This window comes from Marmota marmota, unplaced genomic scaffold (assembly GCF_001458135.2).
Source record: "Marmota marmota marmota unplaced genomic scaffold, marMar, whole genome shotgun sequence".
NCBI classification, from domain to species: Eukaryota; Metazoa; Chordata; class Mammalia; order Rodentia; family Sciuridae; genus Marmota; species Marmota marmota.
Window position 1 is genome coordinate 3,307,787 of NW_026000224.1, and position 15,243 is coordinate 3,323,029.

Here is a 15,243-nt window from a genome sequence, read left to right on the forward strand (position 1 = left end):
TTTATATGCATAAATCACTTTGAAATTGCCAGAATTAAAATTATGTCTTATTTTTCCCTGAATTTGAATTCATGTAAAGTAGATTCCTTGGGTTGATATTGAAGAAGAATGATTAAATATTTAATTTGATTTCATTACTTTTAGTTGAATTTTAAAATATGGAAAAAACTGGTTTGGTTTAGAATTATTTTGTTAGTATGAAAATAACCAAATACCCTTCTGCTGATGTACTTTGAAGTGAAGCCGTATATTCTAATTCCATCATGGTGTGGAATCCCACCCAGAGTCAGCCAGACTGTGAGACTTAAGCTTTCAGACTCCAAAACGAGCCTGGGGTCCAGTATCACAGAAACTCACGAAGGTACAAGAAACTACAACATGTTCATCAGTGCTAACAGGAAAAGGGGTGTGGGAGTCGTCCAGCCGGAGGACACACGGGCAGGGAGGAGAGGACACACTGCTCGCTCCGCATCAACCTGCAACCACATACAGAGTGCCACCCACCTGGAATGCTCACCTGAACCGTAGCATCAAAGTCTCTATGGGCTGCGTCCCATGGACATGGGTGATTGCCAGCTGAGACCCAAGTGGACAATCAGAGTCACAACCAGCCTGAATCCCACCATAGGTCTTCCAGGTGTGGCCACGAGCCCCCCCAGCACTACCACTGGTACCAGCCTCACCCCACTCCAAGCCTTCCTGCAGGTGTCCAGGGGGACCTCCCAGAGCAACAGCCAAGGCCAGACCCCTTTGTGGCCGAGAACTTTACCAGACCAGGATTCTTAGTTATGGTTCTTTTTTTTTTTTTTTACCAATAAGGTCATGAACAGTATAAAAAAAAAAAAAACCAAAAAAACAAAACAAAACAAAACAAAAAACTGCAGCATGAGATTCACCTAAAATTGTATCATAACATGAGATTTGGTTGCAATTAGAGGGGCTATCCAGAAGACTTCCTGAAGGCCCTCAATGTGTGTTAGTACCCTGTCCACACTGGATGCAGTAAGAACATAAGCCCGCGGAGCATTTCCACCCAGGAGTTCATGTGCCTGTGGAAGGTAATAGTTCGAATTATAAGAAGACTGTTTGAGAAGCGAGATGGGACTTCCAAGATGCACTCTACCTTTCGGGGCCCCACAGCCCTGCACGGAGACTCCGGCACCTTCTGCTGACCGTATGGAGTCCTCAACTGAGGCATCTGTCACTAGTGCCTGGTGCCGCCCACTGCCACCAGATTCATGGCAGCGGCACAGGGCAGTTGTGCTGAGAAGGCCCTTCAGGGTCCAGTGCTGTCAGATTCAAAGCACTTCAGAAAGGAACAGGTACTTGGAATGACTTCCGCTGGCTTCCTTAGAGCTGGCCATCGCTGACCTTTAACAGTCAAGAGTTCTAAACCTTAAGGCATCCGTCTGCCCAAGGAAATGTTAAATGAATTTGGATTAATATGCTGAAAGTATTTTCATGTTAAGCCATAAAAGACCCTATTTTGTAAAATTACCTGAAAAGCTATGGTCTAAAACAATGATGTCTATTAAAACAAAAGAAAAAATATGGCCCAAAGTAATGAGAAATTCAAAACATAATGTAGCTATAATATATATATTTTTTTCAATAGCATAATTACACAGAAATTTCATTTCAACAAAAGTGTTACAATTGTCAAAACATGCTTTAAAAGGCTATAGCTTGTTAATTTTTTATGTAATTTGATAATTATATATTTTTCTATACTTAGAAATGTAGTTGAAAAATTTCAAATATTTTATTGGCCTAATTAATTCTTTACCACTGAAAAATTATGTAGGTATAGTTTTAAGATATTTTAAGTAAATTTAATCCCTGTCACACTCTCATGACATGTCTCACGGTGAAATATTCAACTGTGTGTAGAGTGGGAAGTTGTGTAGAACCTCATTATTAGGGTAGCTAATATGTACTCTTTGAGTTTAATAGATTTCCTAAGCAGAGTACAATTTAATTGCATAATGGGCACAAGTCATTTAGCCACCCAAGCAACATAAAAAGTTATGTACATTCTTTTTAGAAGTAGATTTTGCCAAATTGACTGGTAAATATAGAAATTAATCTCTCCTTATAGTTTAGAATAAAAATGACTACAAAGAATGTAATTCTCTCTTTATTTTTTCTTATTTTTATTCATAAATACTGTTTTTAAACTCTGTTTGCCAAAAGAGGACTTTCTATTGATCAGCTTTCATTGCTAGGACCAAAATACCTAAGAAGAGCAACTTAAAGCAGGGAGTTTATTTTGGGGTCACGGTGTGAGAGGTTCACTCTCTGATCATCCCAAGGTGAGGCAGAACTTCAGCGTAGAAGAACATGGTGCAGGAAAGGTGCTCAGGCAGTGACAACCAGAAGGAGAGAGAGCTAGAGGGGCTGGGGACAGATATACTTCCCAAAGCCACACTCCCAGTGACCTATTTCCTACAGTCACACCTCACCTGCCTGCAGTTACCACCTAGTTATCCATTCACATTATTAATCCACTAACTCATCAAATGGATTAATCCACTGTTGAGGCCACAGCTCTCATAATCTAATCATTCCATCTCTGAACCTAGCTACGCAGCCTAGCATGAGCGTCTCGGGACATCTCATATCCAAACCATAGCAGCCTCCTGTGGCAGAGTGCACCATCCCTTACCTGAAAACCATCCCTAGGAAACCAGCCTAAGGGAAGGGAATCATGGGGCCAGCCACACCTGGTGCTCCCCAGGTGAGACTGAGCCATACCTGGTGCTCCCCAGGTGAGACTGAGCCATACCTGGTGCTCTCCAGGTGAGACAGAGCCATACCTGGTACTCCCCAGGTGAGACTGAGCCACATCCTGGTGCTCCCCAGGTGAGACAGAGCCATACCTGGTACTCCCCAGGTGAGACAGAGCCATACCTGGTACTCCTCAGGTGAGACTGAGCCACATCCTGGTGCTCCCCAGGTGAGACTGAGCCACACCTGGTACTCCCCAGGTGAGACTGAGCCACACCTGGTACTCCTCAGGTGAGACTGAGCCACACCTGGTACTCCCCAGGTGAGACTGATCCACATCCTGGTGCTCCCCAGGTGAGACTGAGCCACACCCTGGTGCTCCCCAGGTGAGACTGAGCCACATCCTGGTGCTCCCCAGGTGAGCCTGAGCACTCAGCGCTTGGACATAAATATCCAAGAGTTCATAAGCCAGGAGTATCACACTAAATGGATTTATTGGTGTTTTAATACTGGAAGATGTTTTTTCTCTTTCTCACACTTTTAAGTTTAAGCAGCAATCTTAGTACAATTCTAGAGAAAACTCTAAGTATCTGTAATTCTCTCAGTGGACTTCACTGGTTTCACAATGTGAATTGTTTTGATTCTTGTTGGAATAGCACTGCTAATGTTTAAGGAGAGAAGGCACAGGTGCCCCACTGAGCACCTCCCAGCTCCCACTGCCCTCTGCACCTGAGCCCATGTGTGGGGGAAGGCAGGGGATGCCCTTCCCACACCCACTTCTGTGCAGTCCAGTGGGAGGTCACCGGAGGAACCCACAGGTGCCCCTGCTGCCACTCAGGAGGGCACTGACTTCTGGGAACCAGGTGGCATGGGGAGGGACTTACACGGTGTTTTACAGTCCTCCTCTGCACACAGGAAGGGGACATGATTTTGCCCTGAGAAAGTTTCACCTGCACTGACAGGAACGTCACTCTCAGGACAGGAGTATCTGATCCTCCCTGAGGGCACTGTACCAGCTTAGTTCCATACTCTTCAGAGCATGTTTGATGGCCTCTGTCACCATCCCAGAGGGTCCACCACGGCAGGAACCAGGCTCCCTTGCTCACTGCTGTGTCCTAGCCCCAAAGCTTCTTGGGACACAATAGACTCTCAATTAGTGCTCTTGCCTGAGTGAAAGGGAGGATTTGTTATCTGGGTTTCATGTATGAAGCAGAACAAAGGTAGGGGCCTTGGTCGCTGAGGAAGAGCTTTTGAGTGACAACATGCTAGAGGTCAAGGGTCATCTGCCAGGACACTCACGTCAGCTCTCTGGCCTTAGAGTGGAGACTGTGGTGCTCGATTTGCTTTTCCCCGTGGGAAGGGTGATCTCTGTGCAGGTGGTCCTGTCATTACCAGAGTCAACTTGTAAACAAGAGCTCACCGTGCCCTGGTCTCACCAAAGGTGCAGAAACGGGGCTCTGAGTGTTCTCTGCTTTGCTAGGTTATAAATTGGGGTGTCTGAATCCAAACCCTACTTAGGTCTCAGGCTTCTCAAATGCTCTCCCCAGCCCTTCCCCATGACTTGGCGGGAGCCTTGGCCAGCTGTGGTCCGTTTGACATGGGTGCACGCCCTCACTGATGCCCCTGGGTGTTGATCTGTGTGGTCATGCGTGGCCTGTGCTGCCTCCTCAGTCCTTACTTTGAGCCGTTACTACACTTTTCTTCTTGTCTGTCTGCTTGTGGGCTCTGGCCTCTTGGCTGCATCTAGTGAATGTCTCTCCTGGCCAGTCTTTGATGGTCCTGGAAGATCCTATAGTGGGCCCTCAGTCCGTGGTGGCTGCTTTTGGTTTTATTTTAAAGTCTACTTGTCCACGACTTTGATGTGCAATCCTCCATTTGAATTAACGACTACATTTCAAATTGTTCTCGTAATACCTGGCCATATCACTTTTCTGTATGTGAAATAATTGCCATGGCAACAATAAATGTCAATTTATTCAGTAAAATAAAAATAGACTGTGCACGGGGATTCTTCACATAACTTGACATTAGTAGACATGGAACTACTTCAGGAAAGAACCACTGACATAATTTTGCCTTGCTTCTTGAGGTATGTCTCTGCAGAGAATTGGTAGCATCTTTGCTCCAAGGCAGTGGGCTCAGATGCCCCCTGTGGACAGCTTACATCGGCTTTAGGGCCATGACTTAACCCAGAAACACCAGATATGTGTTCCTGTGTCATTTCCACATGGCCCTTGACATTGGACCACAGGGGTTATCAGCTCAGTCCCAGGTGATGGGCATGCGTCCTCATGTGGGAGTGACCGTCCAGAAGGCAATTGGAAGATCTGGAGACTGTATCTAATGAGGCTGAGAGAACTCGGGTTAGAAGTGTGACTCTTCCGCAGGTTCCCGGTTTGGGGGAACCGCTTTGGCAACCCTGAGAAGCACCTCAGTCACCTCTCACCGGGGCGCTTTGGCTGAGAGCTCTGCCCCCTGCACCCTCTGGCACCAGGCTCACTGTGGATCTCTTCCTTCAGCTCCTTGCGGGTATAACGTGACGTCCGAGAACGGCACCATCTACTCCCCTGGCTTTCCAGACGAGTACCCGATTCTGAAGGACTGCGTCTGGCTGATCGCGGTCCCTCCGGGGCACGGCGTGTACATCAACTTCACCCTGCTGCAGACGGAAGCTGTGAACGACTACATCGCTGTCTGGTAGGTGCACAGCCCGGCAAAGCCTGTGGCCACCCAGGACCTGTCCACCCCACCTTCACGCCTCCTGTGGAGCAGACTACAGTTCCCAGTGAGCGGGTAGATAGGTGTAGAAAAGAGGCTCACCAGCAAAGTCCAGAGGTGGAGAGGGTGGATTTCAAGGTGGACCTTTACGTCTGGCTACATGGTGGAGATGTCCAGGATTATTTTCAATATATGAGAATATTTGAAACATTTTTTTAAAAATATTTTTATTGGTGCATTAAAATTGTTCTTATTAGTGGGATTCACTGTTACATATTCATACATGTACACAGAAAATTTGGTCACTTTCATTCCCAGTAAAATTATTCTATTTTAAGTTTTTTGTTTGTTCTTTCTTTTGGTATGGGGATTGAACACAGGGCACTTAGCTCTGAGCCACTTCCTCAGCCCTTTCTTGTATTTTATTTAGAGACACTCTCATGAGTTGCTTAGCGCCTCACGAAGTTGTTCAAGCTGGCTTTGAACTCACGATCCTCCTCCCTCAGCCTCTGGAGCCGCTGGGATTACAGGAGTGCGCCACCACACCTGGCTTCTGTTTTACATTTTTAAATGTTATTTTTTTTTCCTAAAAGAAAAGGTGTGGGATCCTTTGCTGTTGTTGGATGTTTCTAGAAATATTGAGGACACGGTTACTCAGGGACCAGTTGCTACTTGGCCCAACCAGCCCTGATACTGCTGTGGAGCTGGCTTTCCTGGGGCTGTGCGGTGACCCTGAGCGGGTGGGGTGAGGCTGGCTCTGTCTGTGCAGGACTGAGGCCTGGGGAAGGGCTCCCCGACCCTGGAGTTCTGAGGTGAGAGTGCAGAAGGGACTGGGGTCGACTGTGGCCCTGCGATACCACGGTGGGAGGGAGAGGCCCTCCAGGGGGAGGGTTGTGTGGCTGGAATGAACTGCATGGAGACTAAAGGAACTGCAGTAGTGTGTGTGCGTGTGTGTGTCTGTGTGTGCATTTGTGTGTGCGCGTGTGCAACGGGGCCAACCTCTGCGTGCAACGTGGCTGACCTCTCCTTAGAGCCCACAGGGAGGGCAGGAGGTGGCTACAGCAGGGCAGGTGCCAGGGCCTGGCTGACTCATGATGCAGATGTAGGCTTTATTCTAGGGGCACTAAGATGGCCTCGGGGTGCCCAAGCAGGAGGGATTGGAAGCTGGGTTTTCGTTGCAAATATCTGGTCTTATTTGGGCATGCATAGATGCAGAGGGCGGGGAGAGATAGGATGGCTATGTGGTCAGTCCTGAGGGGGTGAGAAGGGGGACCCCATGGCCCTGAGAACGAGGAGCAGATCCTGGGGCGAACACGGAGATGTCACAGTGCAGCTCCACATAGAGGATGCTATCGGAAGGCAGAAAGATCTGGACACTGAGGATGTCCAGTGCCCACGCCTGGGCTGACATCACCTCGAGAAGGACTGCAGAGTCGACTGTGGATATCAGACACTAAACCCAGTCCAGAGGATGGTTATGTTTTATTGTTTTACAAAATGCTTCAATTCTGTTGTAAAAGTCTCCATGGATCTCCCTCCTGATTAGAGACTCCAGTGCATTTAGACTCTGGGCGAGGGACTTGGATAGGAAGCTGGAGAGTGGCCTTGCAGGCACTGAGGTGCCAGCCCACAGAGGAGGGGCACTGTCTGCTCCTGCAGGCGGGAGCTCTGGGGCCAGGACAGCGTGCTCTTCAGCCGAGGGCGCCCTTGTTCCAAAGGCTCTGTCTGTGTTCCTAGGGACGGTCCTGACCAGAATGCACCGCAGCTGGGCGTCTTCAGCGGGAACACAGCCCTGGAAACTGCTCACAGCTCCACCAGCCAAGTCCTGCTCAAGTTCCACAGCGACTTTTCAAACGGAGGCTTCTTTGTCCTCAATTTCCACGGTCAGTTCCCTTCCCTCCCTCTGAGGAGGACAGAGAGTTCGGGAGCTGTCTCCCCTGGGACTGACCCCACTCTGCGCCAGCTCCAGCGCCTCAGGGCTGCCATTGACACTCTGTGGTATGGCCCTGCGTTGGGGCCGGAGTTTCCTGGGGCCCTTCATGGTTTGGGGACGTCTTTGTGATGGCTTCTCCTGTTGCCACGTTATGGCGGTCACTCCTTCATGTGGTGCTGTGCTGTGTCACAGCAGGCTTGGACTCATTCCAAAATGAAGAAGCCGCCGCTCTGTGCGGAACGCAAGGAGGTGCAGGGAAGCAGTCACCCTGTGGTCCTGCTGGCGGTAACCTTGGTGTCCCTGGACCTCATCTGTCACTTGGGGTGCAGGGATCACACGCCCCTGGGGGATGGGAATTAGTAGGCGGCGATGTGTACCTGTGGTGCTGCAGTGTGCGCGTGGTAGCTTTTGGGAGGAAGAGTTTTGTAATATTTTTGCTTATTCAGTAAATGCAGCTGTCTTTGTTATTCTGTTTTCTTGGACCCTCAGCGTTTCAGCTGAAGAAGTGCCCACCCCCACCGGCAGTCCCGCAGGCAGACATGCTCACTGAGGACGAGGACTTTGAAATAGGTAACATGTCCTTCATCATAGCACCCAGACACCTGGCCTTTCACCCCTGCCTCTGCCTGCAGTCCCTGTGCAGATGGGCCAACTGGTTAGGAATAAAGGTATCCTCTTTATTTATCCACATGCTGGGGCCTGTTCAGAGATCAAGACAAAATGCTGCCTTTCTCCAATACCAAAATCGTCACTCCCTCTGCCATTTGACTTTCACTCTTGTCATCTGGAGCCTTTCCTCACCTAAGGCATTTACCACTTGGTTTGCTTCTCACAACGTTCAGAGACAGACTTGGGCAGGTCTCGGTGTCTCATGAGGGAGATGCCCACACCCTTCAGGAAAGTGGACCTGATCATTTGTGGCTTAAAGAATGGTGACTGCAAGGTCGCCCTTTCCTCAGGCCGGGGTGTGACTGCCAGGGCATGTTGATGGTGACATTCTGAGTCTGGCTTTGTCACTTCCATCAGCGGTCTCCTTCATGCAGTGGTCATGTGGTCATGTGAAGGAAGAAGCCACAGCACATGTTTGCCATGTAGTCATGTGACCCAGGGTTTTTTAGTCCCAATTAGAAGCGTCTCAACCCATCTGCATGCCACGTCGCAGGCCTGGCCACGCTGTGTGACTAGCAGCTCTACTTCACCCTTCACAGCTCGGTTGGTGGGAACCTTGGCTCCTGAGGCCAAGGTCACAGAGCAGCCCTGTTGGGGTGCAGAGCCCCCATCACCCCTGCCTGCTGCCCTGCCCCAACCTAGGCACCCTCACACTATTTGGATAGAGGTTGGGGAAGGGAACAAACAGACGTGTCCATGAAGGAAGAAGACACCCACATCATTTCTGGGGCAGCACAGGCTGAGTTTAGGGTGGCATTTTATGAACCAAGAGCCAAGAACGGGACCTTCTGGATAGACGGGAAGCAGACCCTGCTCTAGGGTGGCTCCTCCGTGGCTGGGCAGCTCAGTGGGCTGCTGTGCATGTTGCTGCACCCTCTCTGAGTACCCTGGAAGCACAGTTCTGTCGTGTTGTCTCGACTCTTTCAGGAGGTTTCGTGCGGTACCAGTGCCACCCTGGCTACACCTTGTCGGGCAGTGACACGCTGACCTGCAAGCTTGGCTCCCAGCTGCAGTTCGAAGGCTCCCTCCCAACCTGTGAAGGTAAGCCCGAGCCGCCCGGTGCAGAGCGCTGGTCTCCCCCTGCCTGGGTGGGCGTGGTCCCTGTGCTGTGAGCCCACCGTGGGAAACAGCTCCAATGGGAACATCAGAGCCCTTTCTCCTTTAGCTGGCCCTGGAAAACAATCTGCGCCCCACAGAGAAGCCTTGTGTCTCCCCACAGTTCATGAAAACGCTCAAACCCAGGGAAACCTTGAAATGGTTTTAAAACAAACACCTGAACCCTTTGGAGGCCCTGCGGACGTTTGCAGCATTTCCTGTATCACAGCTTTCTATGCTTCCTTTCCATCTGCTAATCTACCTCTATCTTTTTGTGCATTTCAAGGCAGAATTTGTGTATCATGGAAATTCCCTGTCAACACGTCAGCATGAATATGATTAGCTGGTATTTAATATTTGGGGTATAAAGTGTATAAATAAATGAAAAGTAGACATTTCATGTTTTACACATTCCCTTTAATAGAACACATGCAAGAACTTAGATAATCCATAATAACAGAAGAAGATTTGAGACTTGCATCCACAGATCCATTGACTAGAATAGCATTAGATCAATTTAAAACAGCTTCGAAGGGCACCACTTTCAAATTCCTTTGGAAGAAAAGGCTTGACAACTACAAATAATCTTCAGTGGCCCAAATAAAATCAGCAGTGCCACCAGTTCACCTTCAAAAGCTGCCAATTTAAATTTTAAAAGATGCCCCAATGCAAATACTGGGCCACTGAACAGCAGACTCCCCCTCTCCAAGACTTGGAATATGCTAGTCCCAGGGGAGGGTGCAGCCGCTGAATGGACTTTAAATTTGGAAAGAGAAGACCCCAGTCCAGGTCCAGTGACTGGGGCAAGTCACTAGTCCCCATCCATCATGAAGAGGGAAGATGGTTCATCGCCTTACTTAGGAAAGGAAGGAGAAATGGAGTGTCGCTGTGAGTGCTGTGTGCTGTGACTGCGACCCGGCATGAGGCAGGTGGTTCTGCAGGGTCAAGTGTGGGTTTTGAGGTGACTTTGTGAGCACTCACAGCTGGAGCAGGTCCCCTCTGACATCTGATGACTGTGCATCCTCACTACATCAGATGGCGGCATCCCAGTCACCTTGAGAAGGGAGAATTCCCAACATCTGAAACAGCGGCATTCTGATTGGACTCAAGCACTGCTGCGCATGCACGATGCCTATGTTATGTAGAAAGCAGCTTTGAGGTCGCATCTGCAGGAATGCCACACCATAAGAGCAGCTTCCTTTGAGAAGTCGCTGAAACTGGGCCTCCTGTCCCCTATCCAGGAGTCAGGGGTCACACTGGTGAAGCACACCAGAGCCACTTTCTCGGAAAAGATCAGTGTTCACTTCACCAAGGCAACAATGATCTGCTTTTGAATTTTCTTTCCAAAACGGAGGATACATATTGTGCAGCTTTTGCCATTTCACAGAATTTTTTAACAGAAAAATAATCACAAGGGCATATTCTTTTATTTATTTATTTGTCTTTTTCCATATTTTTACAGTTGTACACAATGGTGGGTTTTGTTGCTGCACTTTGTGCTTGTGTACAATATGACTATATGGTTTGGCCAATGTCATTCCTTGGTCATTTTTTATAAAATTAACAGAGGCAAGTCTTTACATTTTTAAGGTACATTTTCACCCCGCCAAATGTAGGCTCAAGTTTCTCAAAAGGGACGCCTTCAAGCAAGGAGCTCCCAGTGGACATTTGAAGAAAGGCAAATTCGCATACTAACATGCCCATCCCCAAACAAGGTACCTACTACCTTTACTGCACGTGCAGAGTAACCTAGTTTGTGCTCAGTGGAGCAGACCAAGGCAACCCAGATGGCTCTCCACGTGACAGGGCTCCCCTGTGTTCCACGGGCTGCAGACTCACCCTGTGCAGGCTGCACACCCCACGCTCTGCCCAAGTAGCAGCACAGGCTCAGGACAGCCCAGGACTCTGCTCTTGGAACTCAGGAGCAAACTCTTTAATGGAACTGAAAGCATCTTAGTTGTTCTTCATTCAACCCCTCATTATCTAGAAACAGGAAATAGGAGCTCAGATGTCTTTCACCCAATCCTTAATCTCTTAAGCACCTAATTACACTTTTTCTTTAAGTACTTCCTATTATTTGACTGACTTGATTGAGCTCAAGTGAGGTCAATCCCAAGGTAAATTCTCAGGGAGACAATGTATTCACTCTTAATCCCACTTCCTCTATGTCCGGACTCAGTTTTAGAAGTTGAGCTTTGAAAGCCATGAACAATTTGGGGGAGACATGGGGAAGACTGTAGTGTGTTCTTTGGAAGATAATATCACAGGCAGATAAATAGGACCATGTTAGATACCTACTCTAAACAATGAGGAGAAGTATGCCAGAAGGGAAGAGAATCAGAAAGGCTGGCAGACTAGGGCAGCTGGCCTCCGGGAAGGTGGGCCTGGATCCTTGCAGTTTGCTCTTAGGGTGAAACCTGACCAGGGCCCTAGTTGAAAAGGTCCTGGTTGCATCTGCATGGAGCCAGCAGGTTCAGGAATGCCACACCATAAGAGCAGCTTCCTTTGAGAAGTCGCTGAAACTGGGCCTCCTGTCCCCTATCCAGGAGTCAGGGGTCACACTGGTGAAGCACACCAGAGCCATTTTCTTGGAAAAGATGAGTGTTCACATCATCAAGGCAACAATGATCTGCCTTTGAGTTTTCTTTCCGAGATGGAGGATATATATTGTGCAGCTTCATCCATGTCACCCTGGGCATCTACAGAGATTCCAAACAGGCATTTAAAGAAAATCAGAAACTTGCATATTCAATGAACACTGGAGAGAAGCAGTGGCCACCTGGTAATGCCCACTCTTCTGGAGAGCACTGAGGGAGGCCACATAAGAGCTGGCCAGTGTTGTGTCCTGGCTGTGGGTGGCCCCCGCCTGCTCCTCAAGGTCCCGGGCAGCAGCTCTTCCCACCTACCGAGGAGTCGTTTCAGCTCCACCATCCCTCGTGCCTGTGGGTGCTGTTAAGCCTCAGTCTTGCTGGGCAGGGGCGGCCCGTCCGCAATCCCAGCTACTGCAGAGGCAGAGGCAGAGGCAGGACGACTGCAAGTTTGAGGCCAGTCTGGAAATTTTTTTTTTTTTAGAAGAAGTGGGGGAGGGGATATAGCTTGTAGGCGCAGGGTTTTCCTAGCATGCATGAGACACTGGGCACCATCCCTAGTATAAAAAAGAAAAAAGAAATCTTAATTACTAGAAATCCTGATGTGCGCTCCTAATCCGGAATCACTAGTCCTAATCCCCTCCCGTGGGGGATTTGGGCAACTCCCTGGAGAGTTTCCTGGGTCCCGAGGGTCTGGAGGCCAGGGCCCCTAGTAACTGTAGCTGCCGTGAGGAGACACACAGGGTGCCAGGGCAACACCAGGATGCAACGGCCCCCAGCACCTTCACCTGGGAGGAGGCCGGCAGGCGTGCAGTGGACCCACCTCCTGTCCCTATGACGTTCTGTCCACTCTGCCAGGGAAGCTCTGGCTCCGGCTGCAGACTCCAGGAAGGCTGTGCGCCTCCAGACCCAGGTTGGCCTGCGCGGGTTCTCAGACACAGCCCCGACTCCCTGGGCCTCTCCTAGAGAAGCAGCACCTGGGTGGGGCAGACACCATGTGTTCACAGATGCACCTTTACCACTGTTGTAGGAGGAAGTCGAATTTCAACTTTTTTTAAATTTTAAAATGCATTTATTAGGTATATATGACAGCAGCATGCATTTTGATTCCTTGTACACAATTGCAGCACCACTTTTCCTTTCTCTGATTGTACATGATGTAGCAGTCATAGAGGTACCTAGGGTAACGATGTCCATCTCATTCCACCATCTTTCCTGCCCCCATGCCCCCTCCTTGCCCTTCCCTCCCCTTTGCCCAAAGTTCCTCCACTCTCCCCATTCCCGCCTGCCCCCATGGATCAGCATCAGAGAGAACATTTGGCCTTTAGTTTTTTGGGATTGGCTTACTTCTCTTAGCTTGATATTCTCCAAGTCCATCCATTTACCTGCAAATGCCATAATTTTATTCTCTTTTAATGCTGAGTAATATTTCATTGTGTATATATACCACAGTTTCTTTATCCACTCATCTATTGAAGGGCATCTAAATTGCTTCCACTGTTAAGCTATTGTGAATTGTGCTGCTATAAACATTGATATAGCTGCATCACTATAGTATACTGTTTTTAAGTCCTTTGGGTATAGACTGAGGAGAGGGACAGCTGGGTCAAATGGTGGTTCCTTTCCCAATTTTCCAAAGAAACTCCATACTGCTTTCCATATTGGCTGCACCAGTTTGCAGTCCCACCAGCAGTGTATTTTTCCCCACATCCTCACCAACACTTTTTTTTTTGTTTGTATTCTTAATAGCTACCATCCTGACTGGAGTGAGATGGTATCTTAGAGTAGTTTTGATTTGCATTTCTCTAATTACAAGAGATGTTGAACACTTTTTCATATATTTGTTGACCAAATGTGAATCTTCTGAGAAGTGTCTGTTCAGCTCCTTAGCTCATTTATTGATTGGGTTTTTTGTTGTTGTTGGTGGTGGTGGTGTTTTTTTTTTTGTTGTTTTGTTTTGTTTTTTGGTGTTAAAGTTTTTGAGTTCTTTATATATCCTGGAGATTAGGGCTCTATGTGACATGTGTGTGTGGCAAAAATTTGCTCCCAAAATGTAAGCTCTCTATTCATCTCATTGATTGTTTCTTTTGCTGACAAGAAGCTTTTCAGTTTGAGTTCATTCCATTTATTAATTCTTAATTTTGCTTCTTGCACTTTAGGAGTCTTATTAGGGAAATCAGGGCCTAATCCAACATGACGAAGATTTGGGCCTACTTTTTCCTATATTAGGTGCAGGTCTCTGGACTAAATCCTAGGTCCTTGATCCACTTTGAGTTGAGTTTTGTGCATGGTGAGAGATAGGGGTTTAGTTTCATTTGGCTGCATGTGGATTTCTAGTTCTCCCAGTACCTTTTGTTAAAGAGGCTATCTTTTCTCCCCTATATGTTTTTACTGCCTTTGTCTAGTATGAGCTAACCGTATTTATGTGGGTTTTTCTCTGTGTCTTCTATTCTCTACCAACCATTGGTCTGTATGTCTATTTTGGTGCCAATACCATGCTGCTTTTGTTGCTATAGCTTTGAAGTATAGCTTAAAGTCTGGTATAGCAATGCCTCCTGCTTCACTCTTCCTGCTAAGGATTGCTTTAGCTATTCTGAGTCTCTTATTTTTCCAAATGAATTTCATGACGGCTTTTTCTATAAGAAAATAGAATTTGTAAGTGCATTGTTTGGGTTTGTGACTGATAGTCAGGATTATTTTTGATTATATTGTTACCTTTGATTCATCTTTGTGAACATTTAAAAAATCCTACCTATAACACTTACTTCTACAAAAGCTTCATCATTGGTGGTTTTGTCCCTCAACATCTTCTAAATTTGGAGGTAGTTTCAATTAGAACACCCAGGTAGACGGAGGAACATAGGGAAGTGTGCCTCTTCACAGAGTTGCCTGAACAAGACATATTTCATAAACTCTGCTCGTCTGTTTAAGGGTCTTATTGCGAAATGAATATATAAATAATACATATGTAGCTAATTAAAAGGGAATAACTCAATAAATAAGTTATATTTCTTCTGAAGCAAAAGCGCATTTTCTTGAGGAAAATTGATATTAAACTTCTCAAATATTCTGAGAATGGTTCTGGGGCAGCCAGCCATTATTAATAATAGAAATTATTTCCCCTTATTATTCTGTAAGCACACGACTTTAGGAACATAATGCAATTAAGCAACGAGAGGAGAGAGTAACTGAGGGAACCTGCTGATTTTCTTGTGCACATTCATAGTTCGCACCTGTACACGTTGTTTATATTTTATTTTATTTTATTTTTTTTTAATTTTTTTTATTGGTTGTTGAAAACATTATAAAGCTCTTGACATATCATATTTCATACATTAGATTCAAGTGGGTTATGAACTCCCAATTTTACCCCAAATACAGATTGCAGAATCACATCGGTTACACATCCACATTTTTACATAATGCCCTATTAGTAACTGTTGTATTCTGCTACCTTTCCTATCCTCTACCCTCCCCCCCTCCCCCCCTCCCATCTTCTCTCTCTACCCCATC

General features: G+C 47.3%; 1 protein-coding gene across 2 annotated transcripts in view; it reads left to right on the forward strand.

Annotated features, from left to right (window-relative positions):
• Csmd1 (CUB and Sushi multiple domains 1) overlaps positions 1 to 15,243 on the forward strand; it is a 1,636,907-nt gene that overhangs the window by 1,507,320 nt on the left and 114,344 nt on the right. For both annotated transcript variants that reach the window (XM_048792812.1, XM_048792813.1), the window contains exons 43-46: positions 5,247 to 5,424; positions 7,183 to 7,328; positions 7,868 to 7,948; positions 8,975 to 9,088. In XM_048792812.1, coding sequence (XP_048648769.1) covers positions 5,247 to 5,424; positions 7,183 to 7,328; positions 7,868 to 7,948; positions 8,975 to 9,088 — 519 coding nt within the window. The remainder of the gene's footprint in view (positions 1 to 5,246; positions 5,425 to 7,182; positions 7,329 to 7,867; positions 7,949 to 8,974; positions 9,089 to 15,243) is intronic.